General features: G+C 41.6%; 1 protein-coding gene across 1 annotated transcript in view; it reads right to left on the bottom strand.

Annotated features, from left to right (window-relative positions):
* Window positions 1-658: 658 nt before the first annotated feature.
* Window positions 659-23,067, bottom strand: part of esama (endothelial cell adhesion molecule a) — a 49,281-nt gene continuing 26,872 nt past the window's right edge. The window contains exons 3-8 of the mRNA XM_040181874.2: window positions 7,040-7,191; window positions 5,352-5,553; window positions 5,100-5,255; window positions 4,148-4,270; window positions 3,809-3,941; window positions 659-3,673 (exon numbers count right to left, since the gene is read on the bottom strand). Of these exons, the coding sequence (XP_040037808.2) occupies window positions 3,139-3,673; window positions 3,809-3,941; window positions 4,148-4,270; window positions 5,100-5,255; window positions 5,352-5,553; window positions 7,040-7,191 (1,301 nt within the window). The 3' untranslated portion in view covers window positions 659-3,138. The remainder of the gene's footprint in view (window positions 3,674-3,808; window positions 3,942-4,147; window positions 4,271-5,099; window positions 5,256-5,351; window positions 5,554-7,039; window positions 7,192-23,067) is intronic.

The following is a 23,067-nucleotide window of genomic DNA, read 5'->3' as shown; positions in this document are numbered from 1 at the left end:
CAAATAATCAAAATATAACAGTGGTTATGATGTACTATGAAAGGATCATGATCTACAACTAAGATAATTATTGTACACTATGATCCCAGCTAATAAAAGATGTTAGTGAGTGACCATGAAGTATTATTATAGTCAACCTTATAGAACGCTTTAAATTGTGTTGTTATTGTTGTGATAAAGTTTTACGAATATTCTGTGTTTTGATAAAATCTGAACACTGGTGAGTACTGGTGACGTCACAGTCTGACGCTCATGTCCTCAGAAGCAAAGGAGCAGAACCACTCCGTCACGTTCAGGGTGAGACCAGATGTGTCCATTGTTGTCATAGTACATAATAAAAGGCACTGGCCAAGGCCATCACTTTACATCATAGTACATCTCCTAAATCAACGCAACTACACCGTGAGGCCAGAATCAAGTTTCCAAATATATAAAGAAATGAAATCAATCACTGTAATGCTTCTTCAGATCAAAGTGACGGTCTGCTGCTTAAGAAGAACGATGTTAAGTCTATGATTGTGTGTGAGGATTCCTCCTCCAACACTGGATTTCCCAAATATTCATGTTGCTGCTCACTGGTGGTTCCATTTAAATATCAGTGGGAATGGGTAACTCAGGGCAACCCAAATACATCTTTGTTGAAAAACCCCAACTTCCATGTCATCATTTCTCTTTTAATTGCAAATGTCTTACAAAGTGTTTTCCATGAACATAAATATGGAGAATACAAGTGCACACTGCACATCAATGACCACAGTTTAGGTACGTGGTTGTCCGCAGTACCATCCATTAGTCAGACAGTTTATCCTTTTAGCTCATGTGCTTTTATACCTCATCACTGTATAAAAATAAAGGTGTGTCTTAAATACATTGTAATGTTCATAATGTACACTCTTAAATGACCATTTCACATGTTAGTTGTTTTTAGGTGTACAGACTCCAACTGATTTCCTCCACAATTCCATCTTCCCACATGAACTTTGTTTTTTTAATTCATGAAAAAACTATACAAACATGATGCAACAACTACTGCCAAGCTGGTGTCATCCAGTTTCAAATGATTCAGATTTAGTCTGGTGTGCACAAACATTATATTCCACTGTAATGACGATATAGCCGTATAAATGGCAATATGGCTATTAGCATATATATATATACTGTATGTATCATTTTTCCGTGGCCATTTGTGTGTTAGAAAAAGACATTTTAAAAAATGAAGGTTGAAAACATCTTTAGGATGTTTTTGTTTTGTTGGAAACTGTATTTAATATCACGGTTCATGTTACGTTCTGTAACACGTACTCACATAATTGAGTCTGCAGCCATTTGGAGACATACAGACGTTAGCAGTATTTTCTGATTAATGAATGGGTTCAAAGAGATATCCATTTATATATATTTATATATATATATCCACATATACATTTCAATTATATGTCTTCAAAATGAAACAAGAACTTTGGAACCTGGCTTCAACCAATGCTTTTCTGGGACTTATAGAGTGAAGAATTGGTTTTATTTAGTTATCAACAGAGAAAGTTTCATGATGAATTCTATTAGATCGAATAGAACGTTTTTTCTTTTCACCACATTCACCTTTAGTGTGTCTCTTCCATCTTCTTCGGATGGCTGCGGATCACCTTCAACAGTGTTCACAGAAACTCATATCAGCTTTCTGTTTCTACTACTTTGCAATGCCAGTCAAATGGGAACTCTATAAGGTTACTCTATAAATGTCGTGCCTATGGCACTATTTTGGTAACTAATCAATATGCTTCCATTGCTGACAGGTTTCTCCCCACCGACTTGCTCTTTCAAATGAAGAAATACCTCTAAAGCAGGGATGTCTGGATCATCGCCTTTGGTTTGACTGGCCGGGCCCACTTGAGGTCATAGTGGCCCCTTAACTAAATTTAGTTGGACACCCCCTGATCTATACTGAAACGTTTTACTGGATATCTTTGGTTCAGAATCTGGTGTTGCAGGCAAATTTATGACCTGTATTAAATACAGGCACTGGCCAACAATTATCCATCCATCCATCCATCCATCCATCCATCTGCAAACAGCTTATCCTGCACACAGGGTCGCGGGGGGGCTGGAGTCCATCCCAGCCAACTTCGGGCGATAGACGGGGTACATCCTGGACTGGTCGCCAGCCAATCGCAGGACTAACACAGAGACACACAACCATTCACACTCACATTCATACACCTACGGGCAATTTAGAGTCCCCAATTAACCTGCTCCCCAGAACATGTCTTTGGACTTTGGCCACACATTAATCATCATATTTCCAATTTCAATTCTGGAGGCAACTTTGAAAGTATTACAAGTGTGGACTAGTGTTTTGGCAAAGTCACCTTACTGCAATTCTGAATGGTTCTTAATATCCTAAGAAGCTTTTGCTAATCTGTATTTAAAGTATAGCGTTTAAGAGCATTTTATAAGCTGAACACCAACAGAAGTGGAGCCCAAAAAATAAAGGATTAGGATACTTTGCTAAACTTTATCCCATGTATAAGGTTGTTTTGTCTTTCCTTCTGCTGCATAAACATGCATTTCAACATATACTTCACCCAGTTCTTTACTAACATTCTCTTCTCTGAAAGTCCAACACATTGTGCTTGAACGCATGATTTCTCCATAGGTCGTCCTACAGTAAAGATCTGCACAACCTTCCTCATATTTAATCTGTATGCCCATCCATGGCACACACACACACACACACACACACACACACAGATATTCAGTTTGTTGTTGTCTTTGTGGAAATAGTATATATAATATGTCATTTGAAAGCAAAATTTCAAGCAAAACAAACCAATAAAATAGAAATGCCTTGATAGGGTAGAAAAGAGGATACTAGACAAATGTGTATATATGAACATTATATCTATACATAGTTTGCAATGTATGCGGTGCATACAGAATATAAAAGACTTAAGTATGTTTAAGGCAAGTAAACAGTCCGTGTCTGAAAGTCTTGCTACGAAAGCTTCTTTGCGCAAAACCAAGCGCCAATAAGTGGATTTGATATTTCGATCTACTGTAATTCTGCTAAAATAGTTTCTAAGCCGTCTGCACAGAATCCAACTGTTTTTGATCCACAGCACTCTCGGCCAGAACTGGCAGGCCTTAGACCAGAGATCCGGCCTGGTTCTGTGCAGGCACCATGATGGGCACCCCTCCCATGCGGGCGATGTTGGAGGCTGTGACCGTGGAGGTGGGCAGTGGGGGCGGGGAGGGAGCCCCCTGGAGCTGCAGCTGATGCTGACTGTAGGTCTGCTGCAGCAACTGAGCCTGGGGTAGCTGGGTGTAGCGCTCCGGTCGGGACAGGGAGCTCCCGTTGGCGGTGCCTTCGGAGGAGACGGCCTGTCCGCGTGGGAGGGTGCTGTTGTTGTTGTAGCCATAGTGGGTGGGGGTGGAGGCGCCGTGTTGGCGGGGCGGCCGGTAGCCGGCCATGCTGCCCGTGGCGGTGATGATGGAGGCGGTGTCAGACGGTGGGCGCTGGGGGTACTGCTGCGGGTGGTGGTGGTTGTTGTGGTTGTGGGAGGGCTCTTTATGGTGGGGGCTGGAGGCGATGGAGGACAGGGTGCCGTTCTTGGAGATGATATCTGAACCCATGCCGCTCTTCGCCCAGGAAACACGCTTGGGAGCCTGAGCGTCCTCCCTGGAGGAGGAGAGGACACATATTAACCCACAAGAGCTTAACTCTGAGGGGGGGGGGGCGGCGTTCTTTTGAATATCCAGAACAATATAAGGAACAAAACCACAGTGGAAAACGGAGCACTTCTTCTCAACTCACTTGATTTCGTTTGCCATGTCGTCCTCGTTGTCTCTCCGCCTCTTCACCAGGAAAACGAAGCAGAGGAGGAGGAGGAGGATGACGGCAACTACTGAGCCCACTGTGGCGCCAGCAATCACCCCCACATTAGTGGCTACAGGGACATGGGACACATAACGGTTACATATCGCTAAAGCAGAGCATGTCCACACAGCATCAGTTCTTTTGGGAGGATTTTTGCTTTTGACAAATGCATCCGATGAGTTTGTAAATTGCAGTGGTATTGGACACACTGGCTTCACAAAAAGAAAAAAATCAGCTTCCAACTTTCGGTGTTGTGTTTTGTTTTTTGCTACGTACAGGTGACAATCTCCAGGTTGATGAAGCAGCTCTCGGACCCAGCGGTGTTGCTGGCTGTGCACACATACTTCCCCGACATGTTGCTGCTCAGGTTGTTCAGCTTCAGGGTTCCCGTCTTCTCGTCTACAAGCAGCAGTGAACACGGGGGACCGCGCGTACACATTATTCCAGGAAAACGGATGCAATACATTGACAGATTATACTTAAATCATTATGGATATCTAGAACAATATATACTGTTCACATGATAATTCATCCTTAATTCTTAGTGCTGGTTATGATGAAATATAAAACAACAATATTATTAATATTTTTATTTTCTGCCCTTCTACGTGGGTGTGCCTGTGGGTGGGGTGGGTTTGGACAGGTTTGTTGTTTCTTTTTATATGTTAACAAAAAAGCTGAAAAACATTAGAAATATAATTCAAAGTACATGTTTGCTGTTTTCTCTATTTGCAAATAAATTTGAAAAAAGTATTCCTTGCTTCAGCTTTTGTTTGTCCATTATGCTTTTTTAATATCTCATTTCATAAAGTAGTGCTCTCTTTAGGATTTTCAGAACACAAATATAGCAGGAAATTGCTTCCTATTTATAGATACAGTTGAGTAATAGCTTTAAGCCTGGAAGCTGGTGGAAACAGTGAGCTCACTTCTGTCCAAAGGTTGACAACATTTAAATAAATATAATCTAACTCTCAGCAAACAAAGGGAAAAGTTCAACTATTTCTTTAAAATAAACCTCACACCTTTACACAGTCAACAGGTCACAGACTATAAATAATTGAACATTTCTGAATATGGTGAATCTCAGCAGTAGTGAACAAACACTGCTGCTTATTCCATTTAAATCATTTGTTAGAATCACATAAGAGCTCCACACATTAGACTAAATTAGCTTCCTGTAACATTACTGTTCCCTTTCACAGACTGTGACTGTGCTGGGTACACTCACTGAGCATGGGTGAGAAGAAGACCTCTGAGCTGGGACTGGTTTTCTTCCACTTGTACAGTGGAACAGGCTTCCCGGAGCTGGTTTCGCAGCTCAGAGTCACATTCCCCTTCAACACTGGCTTCCCGGACAGAGAGCACTTGGGAACCCCGGGAGGGACTGAGACGAGAGGATTCAAGAACGTTTATTCCGATTACACATCATAATGTATTAGATGAAAACTGTCATGTTTTCTAAGCAGGATCTGGTTCTCACCCTTCACATCCAGACTGAGCTCAGCAGTGAGGCCGGGATTATTTGGGAAGATGATCTGGCAAAGGTAGCGTCCTGAGTCGGACTCCTGGGTGTTGTTGATGTACAGCGACACGTCCCGTGATGGCATGCTGGAGGAGAAACCGACACGCCCCAGAAACTGGGAGGTGCCCACGTTCGTGAAGTCCTTGGCGTAGGTGATGATCTGGACCGCACAACAAAGTCCCACGACATGGAAGGGGGAGCAAAAAGAGGAACCAGAGTCATCAACGTCCATGTCAGTGCGATTGCTTGTGTCGGTTATCCAGGGTCAGAAGTATCAAGTACAACGATTTTAAAGGACATGAGTTGCACTCCATTGATACAATCTTCTCATAGAATCACAAACAGCACATATGTGGCCCATTTCAATCGGATCCTTCATCACCATGAACCCACATGCTGTAGTTTATTTTGACTCAATCCCACATATGAAGGTCTGCAGACAGTAATACGCTGAGCATCAAAGCTCTGATGACAGTAATAGCTTTGTCCACTTTAGTGCGAGCAATGCTAGAATCTACAGTGCCCATGTGTTTTGGACGATTATTTAGCCAAATCTAGATTGGATAATGCGTTAATGTGTGTTATTACCTATGTTTAGGGATGAATTTCTTTAGTAAGCAACCTGATGGAACTTGAGAGGTTCTGCAAAGAGAATGGGAGAAACTTCCCAGAAATAGGCGTGCCACACTTCTGGAATCATGAATTTAATCCATTACTGACACCCCAGCTGACAATATACCCATGTTCACCCTCGGTCTGAAACGCTGTGTTTCAGCTTGTGTATTTAAGCGTTACTGCTGATTGAGCCGATGCCCTTTGATTTAGATGTCAGTGCATGAAGGCCAATTAGGTGACATATAGGAAACTCCTGATTCGCGAAGGACTTTCTCCATGCCAACTTCCTGAAGAATAAACAATAATAAAATAAAACAATGAAAATAGTTTGGTTTGGAAAGAACAGGACTGAACAGATTTCTCCATTTCAACTAACTGGTTTAGCTGGTTTATCAGTTAATGACCTCATATATGCTGGGCTGCCTACCATTGGGAATGGCTGTAACATAAGGCTTCCACGTTTGTTCTTTTTATTCATCTTTTTGGCCACAAACGACAGCAGCGCAGAGTGAGACACTGGGCACAAAGAAACACCTCCCCCTTTAATCCACTGAGTCTTTGCCAGCTCTGTGAGTTCTCTTTTCCCCTCCCTCCTCTTTGATTGTGATCCTCTTTGAGACGTCCATCTGTAAGGCCCCGAGATCTGACCACGGCCGATATGTGAGCAGAGCCATGGCCAAGTCTGCTTTATTTCATGTTCTACCACATACATAATCTAATTTGGAAAAATAGTTTTCTCTTATTTCCTATTGCAGAAATCCTACAGCTGTATATACAAGTGGAAGATAAATAATAGATGGCATTCAAAGCTTAAACGGGTTTTGTCTTGGATAAATTTCCAATGGTTTACAAAAGGAAGAGCTTTACCAGATTGACCTCATGAAAAGATAACTTTAATCCCAGATATTAAAGAAACAGAAAGCACCATACAAGATGTCCATGCTGGGCTGTAGATACTGTACTATATTAGATAGGAAGATGAAGAAATATACCATTTATCCTCCTCATATCACTCTTTGTTGAGTTCTTACCTGCTGGGTGTTGTCGGTGATAAAGTTCCAGAGTACGACGTTGGTGCTCAGGTCGCTGCCTGTCTGTGCGTTGTACGTGGCCCTCAGAACCACCATCTGACCCTGGATCACATCCATGTTGGGTTGGGGCATCTGGATCTGGGCCCATATGCCTAGAAGGAGGAGAAGGGAAGAGAGCGGAGAATCGTCAGTGTGACCCATGTCTTCATCCAAACTCACTGTAAAGCTGAATGAATTGTGTGTACTTTATCAAACAGTAATATCATTATGTATACCCATACCCATTCACCTCCTGTTTTCAATAAAACTAGACATGTCATATCATGCAATGTCACGAGCTCACATGTGTGGGATCCAATGTTGTTCATGACAATGACAAGAGAGAAAAAAAAAGGTTTTAATTTACAAAAACATTCAAGCACAGACTGCAGCACAGAATACAACAATTCAGCAACAAAATCACCAAGTACACAAGTTCAAAGGAAAGTATATTAACAAAAGAAAGGAGGGAGGAATATAATGAAAAATTAAATTTTTATATCTAGATAAGTTTCTAGATAAATGCATGCCACTGGTATGATTTTAATAGTTTGTATTGCTATGTTTAACAAAGAGGTCTGAGTTTAAATACGTGCGTTACTTCTGGTTTCAAACGGGACACAAACAGAAGTCACCTGGGTCAAAGCCCCACATTTGGACTGTAATTAGAAATGTATGAGAGGTGCGTCACAAAGAAACATCATTCTTAAGTATATCTGTAATAGACATTTTTTGTGGAGGACGTTCCTATTTAAGAGACCAAGCTGGGAGACTAAGAACAATTTCTTGAATTGTGGTCCATTGCATTAAAAAGCCCAAAACATGTAACAAAATAATATCATAAGTTAACTTATGATATTCAATCCTATGAAGACATTTATTTAGTTGTTAGCAAAGTTGATGCATGATTGTGTCTCACAATATGAAGACAAGTCTGTTCGTCATTGTGCAGATCATAACAAATGTTCCTACAGCACACGTCTTCAGTTAAGCAAGTGAAACTGACTCTAGCTCAGTTAGTAACGTGCACACAGCTCATGTCTCTAAACTCGAAAAGAGTGGAATTATGTGGGACCTTGTGACGTTTTTCTTTTTCAAGCAATGCTAGAGCAGGGCAGAGTTCCCTCTGGATAAAAAACACGTCAAAATATTTCACGTCTGTCTTCACTTAATTAACCACATGCCCGGGAAAACTGACCTCAATAATGGTGGTAATGCAGTAATTAGTTTCACTTGGATTGATCTCATTATTGCAGTTAATCTCCAATAGCTTGAATATCTACTTGATTAATGCATTTAGTGTATCAAGGTCAAACTAAGAGCTAAATGAAATACAAAGAATAAGGATCCTGATAACCAGAAGCAAGAGTCTTTTATCTGGAGCAGCAGGAAACCGACTCAGACCAAAATGTAGTGTGCGTGTATGACCAGAGAGGGGCAGCAGAGGGCCAAAACACCTGAGCCACTCACAGAAACAATGATCCATTGATATTCATTTTTTTTCTAAAATTATTTTATAAACAACGCCCAGTTTTTAATCATTTAATGTGTTACCGCTCAGGCAAATAAGTGACCCTTTGCTTGTTTAATTAACTCATCTAATGGATTAATTTTTTTATGTAATGTGTTTTCTCAACAACATTTCTTTTCCACTTTGGGTAAAGAATGTCTCTGATTTTGGATGATGTTGTTCGCTATGGAAAGCTTTAATCTGAGCTCACAACCCCGTCCATCCTGTCATGACTGATAATCAGACTGAGATGGTAGAAAAGAGGGTGACACACATCTCCCCTCACGTAGCCTCCCCCCGGACCTCTGTTATCTCTCACAGCCCTGACCCTTCCACCTCTCCTCCCGGCCTTTCAGAACTCTTACCCTCAAAGGATATTCCAGCGGTTCCCACATTGAGAGTCCCGTCTGATCCATCTCACAGGGAGCATCACCAAACCTTTTAAAGAGCCGGTGGGATTTCTCTGTGTGGACTGTTGTTTGACTGACATGACCTTTGTTGAAATGCTATAAAAAAAATAGACCTTTCTACTAATGGTACCCGTTGTCCATTTGCCACAATTGTCACTCCCTAGAATATTTCGCCAGTGATACAATCAAATATACGCTAAGTTTATTCCACAAGTGTGAAGCTGTGTCCTGTCCAGACTGATAGCTGAACCTCTCCACTGCCTCGACACCAGATTGAAACAACAAAGACGACTCTTGGAATATTGGTCTCAGGGACCATGAACTCTGGTTATAGAAGTTATTAATACTAAAATATTTGCCCCAGGTCTCCTGCCAATTGGGTGCCAATCACCAAAGAAGTTCCCATGTTTTGCTTCACAGAGACCCCAAAACTGTATATTAGATGGGTCCTGGTTGCTCCCGATCGCATATTAAGGTAGTAACACAAGTAATGATGAATCGGCAGGATATCACCTGACGAGAAAATCAAATCAAAATTGCGCAGATATGACTACCCATACCAGGAACATGACTCAGCTGTTGCTCTCAAAAACAGATTGATGTGGTACGGTGCGTTTGAGTTTTTTATACAACAGTCACTGTAGAGAATGCAATATTTTTTGGAATCTCTTTTCATTTTTGTGAAATTGGCAGCATTGGAAACAAGTTGCAGACCCAACTTGAGAGGATGAACATCAGATGGCGCGGTGTCAGCAGTTGAGAGAGACCAAAAATGTGTGGGCTATCCTCCCTTGGGGAAACATGTTTCTGATAAAGATCCATGCGAATTAAGTCATAATGGTATATGCAGAGGGGAGGAAGGGGGTGGATGGAAAAAAGGTAAACAGAGAAAGAAAGAAAGGTGCTGAAAAGGAGAAGAATGGAAGGACAAGGGACAGAGACAAGATACAACGTGTAAATGATGATTGAGACCGTAAGAAGATTTGCTGTAGCAGTGAGAAGTAGACCTCTTGTCTGGAGAGGTGCGGACTGATGGATGGATGACTGGATCAGTGGACATGATGACAGAAAGAGGCTTACACATAAACGCAATGAGTCAGAGTGGAGCAATCTCAAGATTGCAGTAAGGTACCATACACCACTGAGAGGCTGCTGGAAGTCCCCAGGAGAAGGATGCCGGGCTGGGTGTACGGACTCAGAAAAAAGGCCCAGGCACCAGGACAATGTCATGAAAGACAACACAGCGACTTGTGTTCTTAAAGCAAAAGTAAAACGTGTCAACGACAGTTCCACAAGGGACACACACAGCGGCCTACAGGGATGAAGCCCTGTGTTTGTATGGCTAATCCACCACCCATCCCAATAACCGCCAGATAAGATAACATACTTTTTTTCACAGCAGCATAGTGTATAGTGAAACAAGGGACATAGCAAAACAAGCATTTCAAAAGGAAGAAATCTACAATGACTGAAATATGACGTGTACAGATTGTGATACCTTCATTGCTTTTGATATCACTTTCAATAACAGTCGGTGTACTACGTCGCTTATTCTGACCTGATGCGAAAACACCTCTGAATCTCAGACATGCAAATTATTGTTTCTCTAATACGTGCGAGCCGTTTATATGTGCCCGATCGCTTTCTTTGTGCTAAGCTAACCGTCTCCTGGCTATAGCTTAAGCTGTGACAGATAATTAGGACCAGAAAGACTTAGGAGGTTCAGGTGTAGCCTGTGAGTGCAGCATTGTGTAGATGGGTGCTCACTGCCGCGTGCATGTAGGACAATTTGTAACCTGTAGTGTGCACACAAGACTTCACAGTAGGATCACTCAGACAGCATAATTTCACGGCGAGTAAATATGGGCCAAATGTTCAGCTCCTCATTAGTGTAGATGGGCTGCTCTTCATGATTTAGCGGGAACAGACAGCTGCATCCGCCCCATAAAAATCTTGCCAAGTGCTGCTTTAAGAAGCTTTCCTGACAGAAATCTCTCCCTGTGATGAAAGTTCGCCCCCTCCCCCTGAGGAAAAGAGTAGTGAATGTGTGTAGGGATGGAAAACGAGGCAGGAGAAATGAACAGGGCTACACTGTGAGTTACACTCATAACATTCAGCTTCACTCTTAATTTGGACAGGGAGCCTTCATCTTTCAGGTCTGATATCCACTTGGCTTCACTAACATGTTTTTGAAATATTCCATGAGGACTGATGGCAGAGCAGCTGGGAGCCAGTTCGCTCAGCATGTGGAGAACGGAGGGAGTAACGAGGTTCAGATGTGTCTCACTGGAGGGCATCGGGCAGTTTCATTAGGTCTGGTTAAACAATGTGTATCGTGGTGACTTTTAAACAAGGTGAATATGCACTCCCTATTGGACTGTTGTACTGTATGTTTCCAAATACACATTCCCTACAGTACATCATGAACTATACAATATCCAAAATGTAGCAAGGTTTCCGCAATTTTTTAAACTACAGCACCAATTCCAACAAATATTTTATCATGCCACCCAACCACCAATATAATTTAATTACTCACTCTTTCAAATTCCTCTATTTCTCTCACTGCTGACCTGAAAACCGCAAAGTGTCTTGTGTTACTGTGACATGCTTGTGTCATGGCATTGGCTGCATATTCAACGGAGTTGTGCATACGGAGATGATGACATCTGTAGCTTTCCATCTTTTGTTTGATATGTTAGAAACGGTAACATGTAATGTAGTTCATTTCAACCCCAGAGTTTTGATAATGATCAATAAATGACCAATGCTAAATACAAATAAAGGTTGTGGTTTCCCACAAGACCCGAAAAGCAACTTCCTGAGTGAGAGGACGGTTTGTGACCCAACCACCATCCCTCCCACCCACACTTACTCTCACTCTTGTTAACTTGGTATTGTGCCCCAAAACTCTCAATAACCGTTAGCTGGAATGCACTTTAACAGTGTGTAATAGCTAAGTGTTAAGATGTAAATTAATTCAATGCATGAGTAAGTGCTGGATTCAGTGTTCTGCATTCGGAAGCACAGCTCAGGCTTGGGTGTAGTTCTAACGTACCTAAGGCCTTTATTGTTGAGGACACCTGTTTCTTCTGGTGAGTGTATGAACCTCAGAGCCAAGCGTATATTGTACACATGAGTAGGTTGGCGTTCTGCGAGTGCTAAGGAGGCAGAATAGAGGCCTGTCTATTCCCTTGATGAAACGTTTGCTGTGTGTGTGTGTGTGTGTGTGTGTTTCTGTATGTGCAAATCTCTTAATTGCAGGAAGCACATCAGATTGAGCCTGTTTACTTCTCCAGGCCTCACTGTAGATAAAGCAGAAGCCCAGTAGCGTTTGATGGGGTTCCTCTTTAATGCTGAAAAAATGGGTGGTGGGTTGGTCACTTCCTTCGAGAGAGTTATCAGCATCTTTGAGTAAACTGCGAAAATGAGTGAGTGAGAGAGTAGCATATGCAAAATAAGAATGCTATAGGTGTGGCGATGCTTTAGAATGCCTACATTGTAATTTCAAATATATTTGTTCATAATCCTGAAAATGAAAAGATGTGAATAAGAACGATAAAAGACAATATTATCTGGATGATCAGCATTGATGCAAAGATGTTCCCATGGAAGACAACCGACTCCTCTCTGTGGAGGCTGGGTTGAGACGTCAGGACTTCTCCCTTCAGGAGATAAACTACTCCTGGGACGGCTTATCCCAGTTTCACCACATCAGTAAGAGAGAGAATATCAGTGAGCTCCACTGGCTAATAGAGCAGTTTCACATGTGCCAATACGCCCAAATCTGGGGTGTTCCAGAAGCTTTCAGGTAGAGGGAACCGCTTCATCTACTCTCACACTGCTGCCAATAAGCTGTGGCTCTGTTTCCATCTATGGGAGGGTCGCATGTACATATGCAGCGGTCTCGGTAAAAATGATACTGTATGTAGTAACTGAATAAACTGATTTTATAAGATATATTCAATGTCCTATGAAATATATTTCATAAAAACAGACAATTGAAATGTAGGGTATGGTTATTCTTGTGCAATTTGTTTCTAACTTTTATTTTAAATTGTCTATTCTATATCCTCCTAGCACATAGCCTTATATTTTTATTCCAAGTTAAATTGTAAATTTGTAAATTGAACATGTCATTTCTTTGCATGTTATCTTGGATGTGTTATCTTACCTGTCTTGTTGTCCATTGTCTTACTGTCTGATGTTATGCACCTGTCTAACATATTCTGGCAATAAATGTTCCTGATTGATTATTACACGGCAGACAATCAGGCCCTCTTCTCAATACACAAGACGGCAAGAACGGACTTGCATTCTCGGGAGAATAGACTCGGGAGAACAGAGAATGGTCATATCTGCAATTGGAACGGCAGCTGACTTGATGAGGTCATCGCGTCAGCTGGTCTTGCTAATACATTTTAATACGGCTCTCAACTGTGTGTGTGTATATATATATATATATATTATATATTTTATTAGTTTAATAAAATACAATTATTAATACAATAGTTATAGTTATTGTATAGTTATGGCTCATGTTTAACCGCTATGGAGACGCGAATACCAGCGGAGCATTTCACAGAAGACTTGCCGAGAACAGGCTGCTGTCTGCGGGCTGAGCTGAGGCTGAGCGCCCGGTGTGGAGGGGTCTGATGGTCCCATTAACTACACCTCACATGTCTCACAACCTGAAGCTCATTGTTAAGAAGGATGGATGTTGAAAAAACAATCCCAGAAATGTTGATTAAACAACTAACCTCTCGCCTGAAAAATTCATAAAAATACATTTCGTGACTTAAATATAGTAGTATTTATAAACTTCGACTTACAGTTGTGTTTATTTTCCTCTGTCATTGTTGTCTGTTCCTGAGTTGAAATGCATTCTGGGATATTGTCACGAGAAGGGACACGTCTGCTCCGATGCATGCTCTGTAAAATGGGCGGGACGAGTCACATATTTTGACCGTTCTCGGCGAGATGCAGACTTTAGAATTGGAACAGTACTCGGGCTGCGACTGATGAGGTTTCACGAGTCCACACAAGAACGCATATTGAGAAAGGGCTTCAAACTCACAGGGGGAAACACACCAGGGCAGGTAGTGAAGTTAACCCAGGGACACGAGAGGCAGGAAACTACGAAATAAAAGAGGAAACAAACCAACCTGCTGAATGTCTGATTACTACGAAACGCTGGATGTCGTTGGAATCTTTTATTCTGTTCTTTAATCTTGAGAACGTTTCCGTATCTCCCTTCACATAGTACTTATTGAGTTGGCACCTATTCTGCTCCCGCCAGCTTACGGATCAACTTCTCTCCCTCTTGTTTTACGGCACACCTCTCAAACCACTCAACGTGTAAGGTAAAAGAGCTTTTTAAGTGTAATGCATTAGTTAATCATTTATTAGAAACACTGAACTATTTTATATGTAGCGCTGAATTATTAAGTCACATCTACATTCACATCTCCACCACATGCACAAGCTGCTTTGACTTCCACCCTTTACCTCTGACGTGTAGAGATGTGTGTGTGAATATTTAATAGCGCACATTAAGAACAAACTAGCCAACAAGCAGTGTCCACATACACAATTTAAACTAGAATCGCCTCGCCTTGTCCTTGTCGTCGGCTTATCAGTCCAGGCTGATGTTTGTGCTAAAAAAAATGAAAAAATTCCCTCCAAGCAATCGTGAGATGATGCCTAAAGCGTAGTACGGACAGACGGGCCAATGGCCACGCCCTTAACCAGCACAGACGCCTTAAAACAGGAAAATTAACACACCACGCAGTGCAAAAATAGCCACCTAAAAAAGGTGGGTAACTTTTATGGTGGTAGATTACCTTATTCGAATGATTTTTATATAATTATTTGCTTAGGCATTTATATCTATGTCTGTCCGATACTGAACAAAGCAACGAATATTACATTTTAAAGAATGTAAAAGTGTCCAGGTATCCTATACTGTAAATGGGGGTATTTTTGAGAAAATCCACTAGGGGGCTGTGTTTGTTATTGGTGACCCCCCCTTCCTTCCAAACAACTGGTATCCTCTACTCACCAGTTTAAAGGGAAACGTTGCTGTTCCTCTGTGTATCCCGACTGATATGATTCTGTTTCATAACAATAACCTCAATTCACAACTATCTTTTCCTTCCTGCTATAAACATGGAGCTGGTGATGTCTCCCACTTTTGTCCGCTCTGAATTACCACAACAATCACTGGATGCTTTTCCCTGACATTTGGTGCAGAGCTTCATGGCGCCACCAGTAGGTCCCTGGATGGATTGTGCAGACATGATGAATCCTCATGACCTCATTAGCCGCTGCTGATTACATCGTTGGTAAGCAGGCTACATCATCAGACCATAATAGGAAATACCTACTACTATAAATACAACCTGGCTATGTTAGACTCAGATCCCCCCGTCACATGGCAGCAATGAGGCTGAACTTCAGTTATTATTATTATTATTTACTAACCATTCTCTCTCATCAAAATATAGTTTGAGGCAGTCATACCCTACCATTTAATGGGCTTAAAGTGTATAAACTATCAATAGCTGTCTCTTGGGTTGAATGTACGCTCTGGAATAAATGCCAACCTCCTAACCATATGAATAGGGTGCTCAAAGTCAGTTCACAAATGTAATTTGATTACTTGTACCACAAACAAAGGACTGCAACACGTTAACACTGTTGTATGTGAAAGCACTGCAAGAATCGTTTATGTTGTTTACTTCAACTCATTTCAACTTACACCCCGACCGGAAACGTGTCATCGGTCCTATCAAAATACGGCCATGTAATCAAAATACGGCCATGTAATCAAAATGCGGCCATGTTATCAAAATGCGGCCATGTTATCAAAATGCGGCCATGTTATCAAAATGCGGCCATGTAATCAAAATACGGCCATGTTATCAAAATACGGCCATGTTATCAAAATGCGGCCATGCCGTGAAACCCTGACGTGGAGACTTAACAAACACCAACATGTGTGCGATCATAATCACACAGTGTTTACATGAACCCTGTCTCCATTGCAATATTGTCATAATCACATTACGATGATGAGTGCTGTAATATACATACTCATTGAGAAACACTGACACACTCCGTGTTCTTTGTGCTTAATGACACCAGATTCATTCTCATAACCCTATTCTCACATTCACAGTATGCAGCAGCACTGATGCGTCAGTGTGACGTACACGTTTCTGATAGCAGCTTTGCCGAGCACAAGAAAAGAGCGCTGAATCTGATTGAGACGGCATGAGAACTGCTGCAGATCTGTCAATGCTCTCCAAACCCGTCCATCCAACAATATGAGTCTTATCAGGCAACAGACACAATGGCACCTCAATTCAAATCCAGCTTTAAACTAAAAAAGAAGTGTTCCCCACAGATGCGGCTCTAATTTAAAACCAAAGAAGTGCTCTGTCTTCATTGATTAGAAGTGGGGCTCTGTGTCCATGCAAAAATAAAGAAGCAAAAGTTCACATCGTCTACAAAAAGGATATAACGCATTAAAGCCAGCGTCACACCCAGCTACACACACACACACACACTTCCTCTGCATTGTGTGGAAGACCGCAGGGAGGAAAAAGCTGGGCGTCCTGATAGCGCTGGGATGGAGCGTTATTCTGGGATTGGCCTGTTTGTCTAATGTCAAAGAAAAAGTCCAGCAGTTGGGGACAGACAGGAAGTAGCCCACTCTGAGACTCCATCCCTGCTGGCTGACTACTCCCACATTTCAATACTGACTGATCATTGACCCACACTTACAAGGAGTTGTGTGTTCAGTAGACGATTTGCAATGGATGAAAGGCCAATACCATTATGATGGCGAGATTAGAGTAAGCTCATGGTTCCAAACATAAAGAATCATAAATGATTCTTTACTCATATCTAAGAAATGCAACTGCATTACCTATGGGTGGGAAGTAGGTCTGCAATAACAACAGGCCTCACTCAAACTGGAGGTAGGATTCAGAGTTCCAAACTCCTAAGAACAGGTTATTGGGCGACGTGTTCTCACTCCCAACTCGTCACATACGAGCAGTATGTGCAAAGCCTAACCATTCTTTCTATGTGTGACTTAAAATCAGTGTGTTTCATATTCAGAGATGCAAAGCACACAATTATTTTGAGCCGACGCAACCACTCACATCCAAAATAAAGGCCCACATAAAGAGCACAATATGATCAGAAACACAGTCATTGACCACCAATGGTGTAAACAGACAAGACTTCTTTTATAAATGAAAGAAAAGAATGAATTTATTATTAGAGTATAATTATTATGTATAATAATGCATTTGTTCAGTTCAAAACTGACTGAGAATACTCTTTGGATATCTTTCAGTTGAAATTTACTGGATTTGACAGTATGTATGTTCACCTTATACACGCTTTAACTTCTTGAATATAGGCGTTACTAAATCATGGCACAAGTTAGACATTATTGGTATGTTCTGGATATGTCAGACTTTCTTCCTTTGTAGATATCAAGGGCTCATTCTAAGAAAACCAATACAAATACAAAAACAAAACTCACTCAGCGTGGTTACATGGATTCGAATAACTGGCTTAGTCGGACTGAAATCGAATTATGCGTTTCATGTAAACACCTTTGTCCGACTATGTGCGGTCCGACTACGATCCGACTAACACCCCTGGATAACTCCATCCGATTCAGTTGATAGTTTGACTATTGCGGCATGTAACGGTGAATCGGATAAGGAACTGGACTTTGCGTCTTTGCACATGCTTGACATCCCGACGGCGTCTTCTCTCCGTTATCAAATCAGCCAATCGCGCCATTCGCATTCGCTGTGCTCCTATTAACATCATGCACAAAGAGTAGAGGGATGTAGCTTCACCTTGCTCTCCGTTCGCCATCTTTCTCGTAATGTTGATGTTGTTGTTGTTGGTTGTTGTTGGTAGTGGTGAAGCGGTCAAGCGGAAATGGCTGTATCACAACTAGTTGTAATGAAAACAGCGCCACCTATCGTATCGGATATGACGTGTTTTCGGCCAATGATTGGATTTATTCACTGCCATGTATATTGGGATAATAGCACTTTCCCCGAAAGATAGCATAGTCCGACTAAGATACACTAGGAAAAAAGTTCTGAATAACACTCCATTTGCTACACACTGGCTGTTTAGGTGGTGAAATGAGACAACTGAATTTACATTATAAGCAGTGGGGATGTGAAGTCATTAGCCTTACTCCAAGTCATGGATAGCTTTTTTCAAGGCGCAGCAGCTTAAAAAATCATTAAAGCGACAATTATTTGTTGTCTTGCAAAACGTATGACCATCATGAATTTTTATTTCTAATTCATATCTTATCCATATTTACCATCCATGCAGTAGGAAACAAAGCAGAAGTCAACATGTCAACCACTACAAAAAGCGCCATCTGGACCCATCAGTGATAAATATGCACCTTTGGTTCGACCTGTGACTGTCCGGCCTCCCTGGGTTCATCATGTCATTTAAATGAACCACGAAGCGGGAGGCAACATTTCCTGCAGTTATTCAGGACACAGAAAGCACAAGGAGAGGGTGGGCAGATGGATGTGAGTATCATACCACATGGCATGTGTCAAGTGCACACATACACACAGCCACACACACACAACACAGATACAGTAAAGACATTTGCCATTTGGCCAAGGAGTCACTCAAAGCTGTGGAGATCAATCTGAATGATACGGACGTATGACAGGTGACATGATCTTCCCAGGACACCATTACGCTCCCCTCCTTCTACAGCTAGAGTATAGTGTATGTGTGAGAGAGACACACACACACACACACACACACACACATTTAATGAGTGTGTTGACATCTATAAACCCAACAGCCTTCACCCTGTGAAACTGGTTTTAATTTTATTGCTTTAATCAAAAGATGGGAAACAACATGGTGTGACGTGACTCCGTCATGTCAGAGAAGACGGATGGAGACGCTTCGTCTCCAGTGGCAGTGTGTGTGTGTGTATGTCAGTGGACACCATTAAAGAAATGTGGTGGCGTGGTTGGAGGATGACAGGCAGTTAGGTGAAGCCAGGAGAGATGAGACTGTGAAGTAAGGAAGGCTGCAGACGATGGCTGCATGAATGGATGGTGACGTGCGAACATCGGCGTGTACTTTGACGTGGTGAGGGTTTCTGCTGTGGTGCAGCATGTGTTGTGTATGCACCTTGGCACCACACCGGCTCCATAATGCATCAGTGGTGGTTCCACCAAAATACGGTGATCAGTCCAGTTCTAAACATTGGTGCTCACGTACCATGCTGTGAATGGATCGGGTCCAGCTTACATCCAGGACATGGTGAAACCCTACATCCCGACCCGCACTCTCCGCTCTGCATCAGAAAAACTGCTCGTCCCTCCCTCACTGAGAGCAAAACACTCGATTAGATCACTACTCTGTCGTGGCTCCGAAATGGTGGAACGAGCTCTCTGATGACATCAGGACCGCAGAGAGCCTTCACATCCTCCGCCGCAAACTAAAGACACACCTCTTCAGACTCTACCTCCACTAAACACACTCACGTATTGTAGCACTTAGATTGTACTTATAATGGTTCTTATCTATATCAAGTTGTACAGTAAATTGGCTTATTTGATAAAATTGCACTTTCTTGTTTCTCGTTCTTCTGAGTTTGTATCCTTATGGTTGAATGCACTTATTGTAAGTCACTTTGGATCGTCAGCTAAATGACATGTAATGTGATGTAATGATCATTGTACCAACTTTTCATTTTGTCTCGACCGATTCTCTGACAAAATACTTTCATCACTAAGTGGAAGAGAGGCGATGGGAATTCTGCCGACCCTCTGGGAAGCAGCACGCTGTTAAGACGCGGGATCAGAAGAAGGACTTGGTTTTTGGGAAAGATGAAAGCAGTTTGTCTGGCACTGAAAGAGCCGAGGAGATCCGTAGTGACGCCATTTGGTCCTCCCATGGTGCAATGCACATGCTACACCCGGTCCGCCTCCCCCTCTCTCAGAACTAGCAAGAGCAGATGTTGATGTTTTGGTGTGTACAACGTAGCCACCTCCCTTTGTCAGGAATCACAGGTGGGAATGTGCAGCAGAGACACACTCTGCTCATCTCCATCCAAGTTCAATAGCTTCCTCTTATAACGTATATTGAAATATAAGGTGAAAAATAAAAGGCATGGTGTCCGACAAACTTATGTTATATTTTCTCTTAAGATGTGACTCTTCAGTGTTGAAAACTCCAGCATTAAGAGCCTCGTCCTGAACACCCTTGAAACAAACTCAAAGAAAGACAGAAGAGGATGATGCATGGAATCAAAGATAAGGGCTAAGCAGGGAGAGAGAGGAAGGCATTTATCTTCTTTTGACACAAATACTGATAGGGAGTGGTTTTGTTCCGCGTGGTAATCCTAATAGAAGCTATAGGGCAACCTATCAATGCTAATGTGACACAACATGCCAGCACTGAAAGAAAGTGTGTCCTTGATTGGAATGTATCTAGAGACAGAAGTTGGCTTTTTAGCAATGATAAAAGGAACGATGGTACAATAGCGGTCAAGAGCAGATGGAAACAATGATGGTGAAAAAAGAGATGCATGGGTATGTTTGGACAAGTCGTAAAAAAATTCTCAGAAAGAGTCTCATACACATGGTGTCATAACAAAGACATACTGGCGCAACCACATAGCACACATAAAGATGTAAACCGTACTCTTTGCAGAAGGATCAAGCATCTTAAAGAGGATTACTGGTGAAGGTCACAGTGTAAATACACTCTGTTCCTGTTACAGTCATACAAAGGTTAGCTAGTTTGAATTGCAGCTCAGTGATTTTCGGAAAATCCACAAAAAGATTTCTAGTCCTCTCATGTCTTTGAGAAAAATACCTAGCTGCAACCAGGATATAGTTAGCTTATCATAGGGACCGGAAACGTCTTTCAATCATTATGCTAAGCTAAGCAGTAGCTCGCTCCAGCTTCATATTTAATGGACACATATAAGAGGGGTAATAATCTTCTCACTTAAATCTGTGCACTAAAGCACATTAGCATATTTCCTATAACGCTCAGTTAACATATTAGTAACATAGTAATATTTGTCAGGTTTTTGTTCACAGACAGGATGACTCAATCACAGATCAACAGAAATACTATACTATACTATACTAATAATAAGTACGAAAACCAAAACACTTACTGGCAAACGGGGCCAAGATACAAAGGCAAACCACGCAGACTAACTAACGTTCATTGTGAACGCAAAAGGAGACCAGGGACACAAAGAAACAATCAATCATCACAAACAATGTGATGCAGGATGATGATCTTTGTTTAAAGGAATCATTGCTTTGTTAACTTACGCTGTTTGTTGATGTGTCACTGTAGCTGCTTTTATCCACGAGATGTAGAAGTCATTTTGGGTCATTATGTTCCTGACACTGTCTGAATTTCTAAAATAAAATGTTTTTGTTTAATTGGTCAGTAGCAGCTTTTAGCTGTGAGCTAAATAATTTGAATGTAATCGTCTTGTTGCACGATGTATATTGACATAACTTGGCTTGCCTCAATATTGCCTGCTCTTTACATGCTTGTTAGTTTTACATAGAAGGTGACACCAACATTTCATTAGTAGATATTGTCCATTAGATTAATTTGTGGTTATTCGTATTAATATTCTTAAGAATTAAAATGACATTACAAAGAGTGCTCCTCCTGTATTATGCTATTATATTATAATAATATAACCGGCAAATAATGGTTTTAAATCATAATAATATTGTTTCATTAAAATGATTTTGAAAACAGGAAGATCCGAGGCCAAGTACAAACTTAGGATAGCTTACTTTCTGATATGAATTCCTTTAGACTTGTGACAAACATTCAGAGTGATGAATTGAGGGATACAATCAGTTGCTAAACTGTGCGTCCAACAACACGTCAACCGCAGCATCCTCTGAGAACATAAGATGATAACAGAAGACATCGCAAAACCTAATTAGGAAGCTCACAATCCCATAGAGAACATAGGGGCTTGGGGGGCATCAAAAGCAAACAAAAGAGCTCTGGAAAGACGGGAAGTAACAAGCAAAGTGCACTGTCCCCAGAGAAAAGTGTTATTTTTGCTGTTTGGTCTCTGATATCTCCTTCCGCCTTAGTGCAATAGAAACTGTTATAGTGGACAGCCAGTGACAAAGTGAGTGCCAGTGAGTGAAAAAGACAAAAATCACACAAAGATGAAGCTATCAAAGGTGGGACTGGGATATTTGCTGGGTGTTAGCCTCAAGACACAGCAAGAAAACCGAAATAACAGTCTCCTTGAGTATTTATTACATTAAGCTATCAAAGGGCTACTTGTGGACAGATTATTCTGAGGGACATCCGTCTCCGATAAAGCTTTGAGGAACTGTTAACGGAAAAATACCAATTTGGTTCATGTCAGCTCTCTGCTGGCAGAGGGCCTAGAGTGACAACACAGACCAAAGATAGACATTTCAGGCTGTCAGAAATATCTTTACAAAACAACTTGTATCGGCTTTAAGATGTTTCAACTCTTGTGGGGTCGTAATGAATTGTATTAACCTAAAAGAAGGAATTGTTATTTGGCTATGAAGCACATACATAACTTGAATACGAAGGGTTTTTTTCTACTGAGGGACTGCCTGTGTTTTCTACATTACTTAATACTTGCCTGGCATCATAAAAGCCTTAAAGTGTTTTTTATCTACATGTTAATGTAACAGTGGCTGTGGAAGTGCCTTTAATCTATGAGCCGATGCATCAAGTGCTAAAAAAAGAAGAGGCCGTTGTATCTGCACAGGGAGCGGGTTCTTTTCACGGAGTCTGCCATGTTGAAGGGCCATGTTTGTACAGTAGACTGGAAGGGACCAAACAAACACTGGCGCTGGAGATAAAATATACTTCAAAATGCCATGATCTCATAATGACTGACTCATAATATAAACCACTTCTGTTCCTCTCCAGCTCGACAGTTGACTTTATCAGCAAGTCAAAGGGGATTTTGTGGTTGTCACAAATACTTTTGGCAATAA

This window comes from Gasterosteus aculeatus, chromosome 7, assembly GCF_964276395.1.
Source record: "Gasterosteus aculeatus chromosome 7, fGasAcu3.hap1.1, whole genome shotgun sequence".
Classification (NCBI taxonomy): Eukaryota; Metazoa; Chordata; class Actinopteri; order Perciformes; family Gasterosteidae; genus Gasterosteus; species Gasterosteus aculeatus.
Note: the sequence above shows the minus strand (reverse complement) of the source record. Positions and strands in the feature narration are given on the sequence as shown.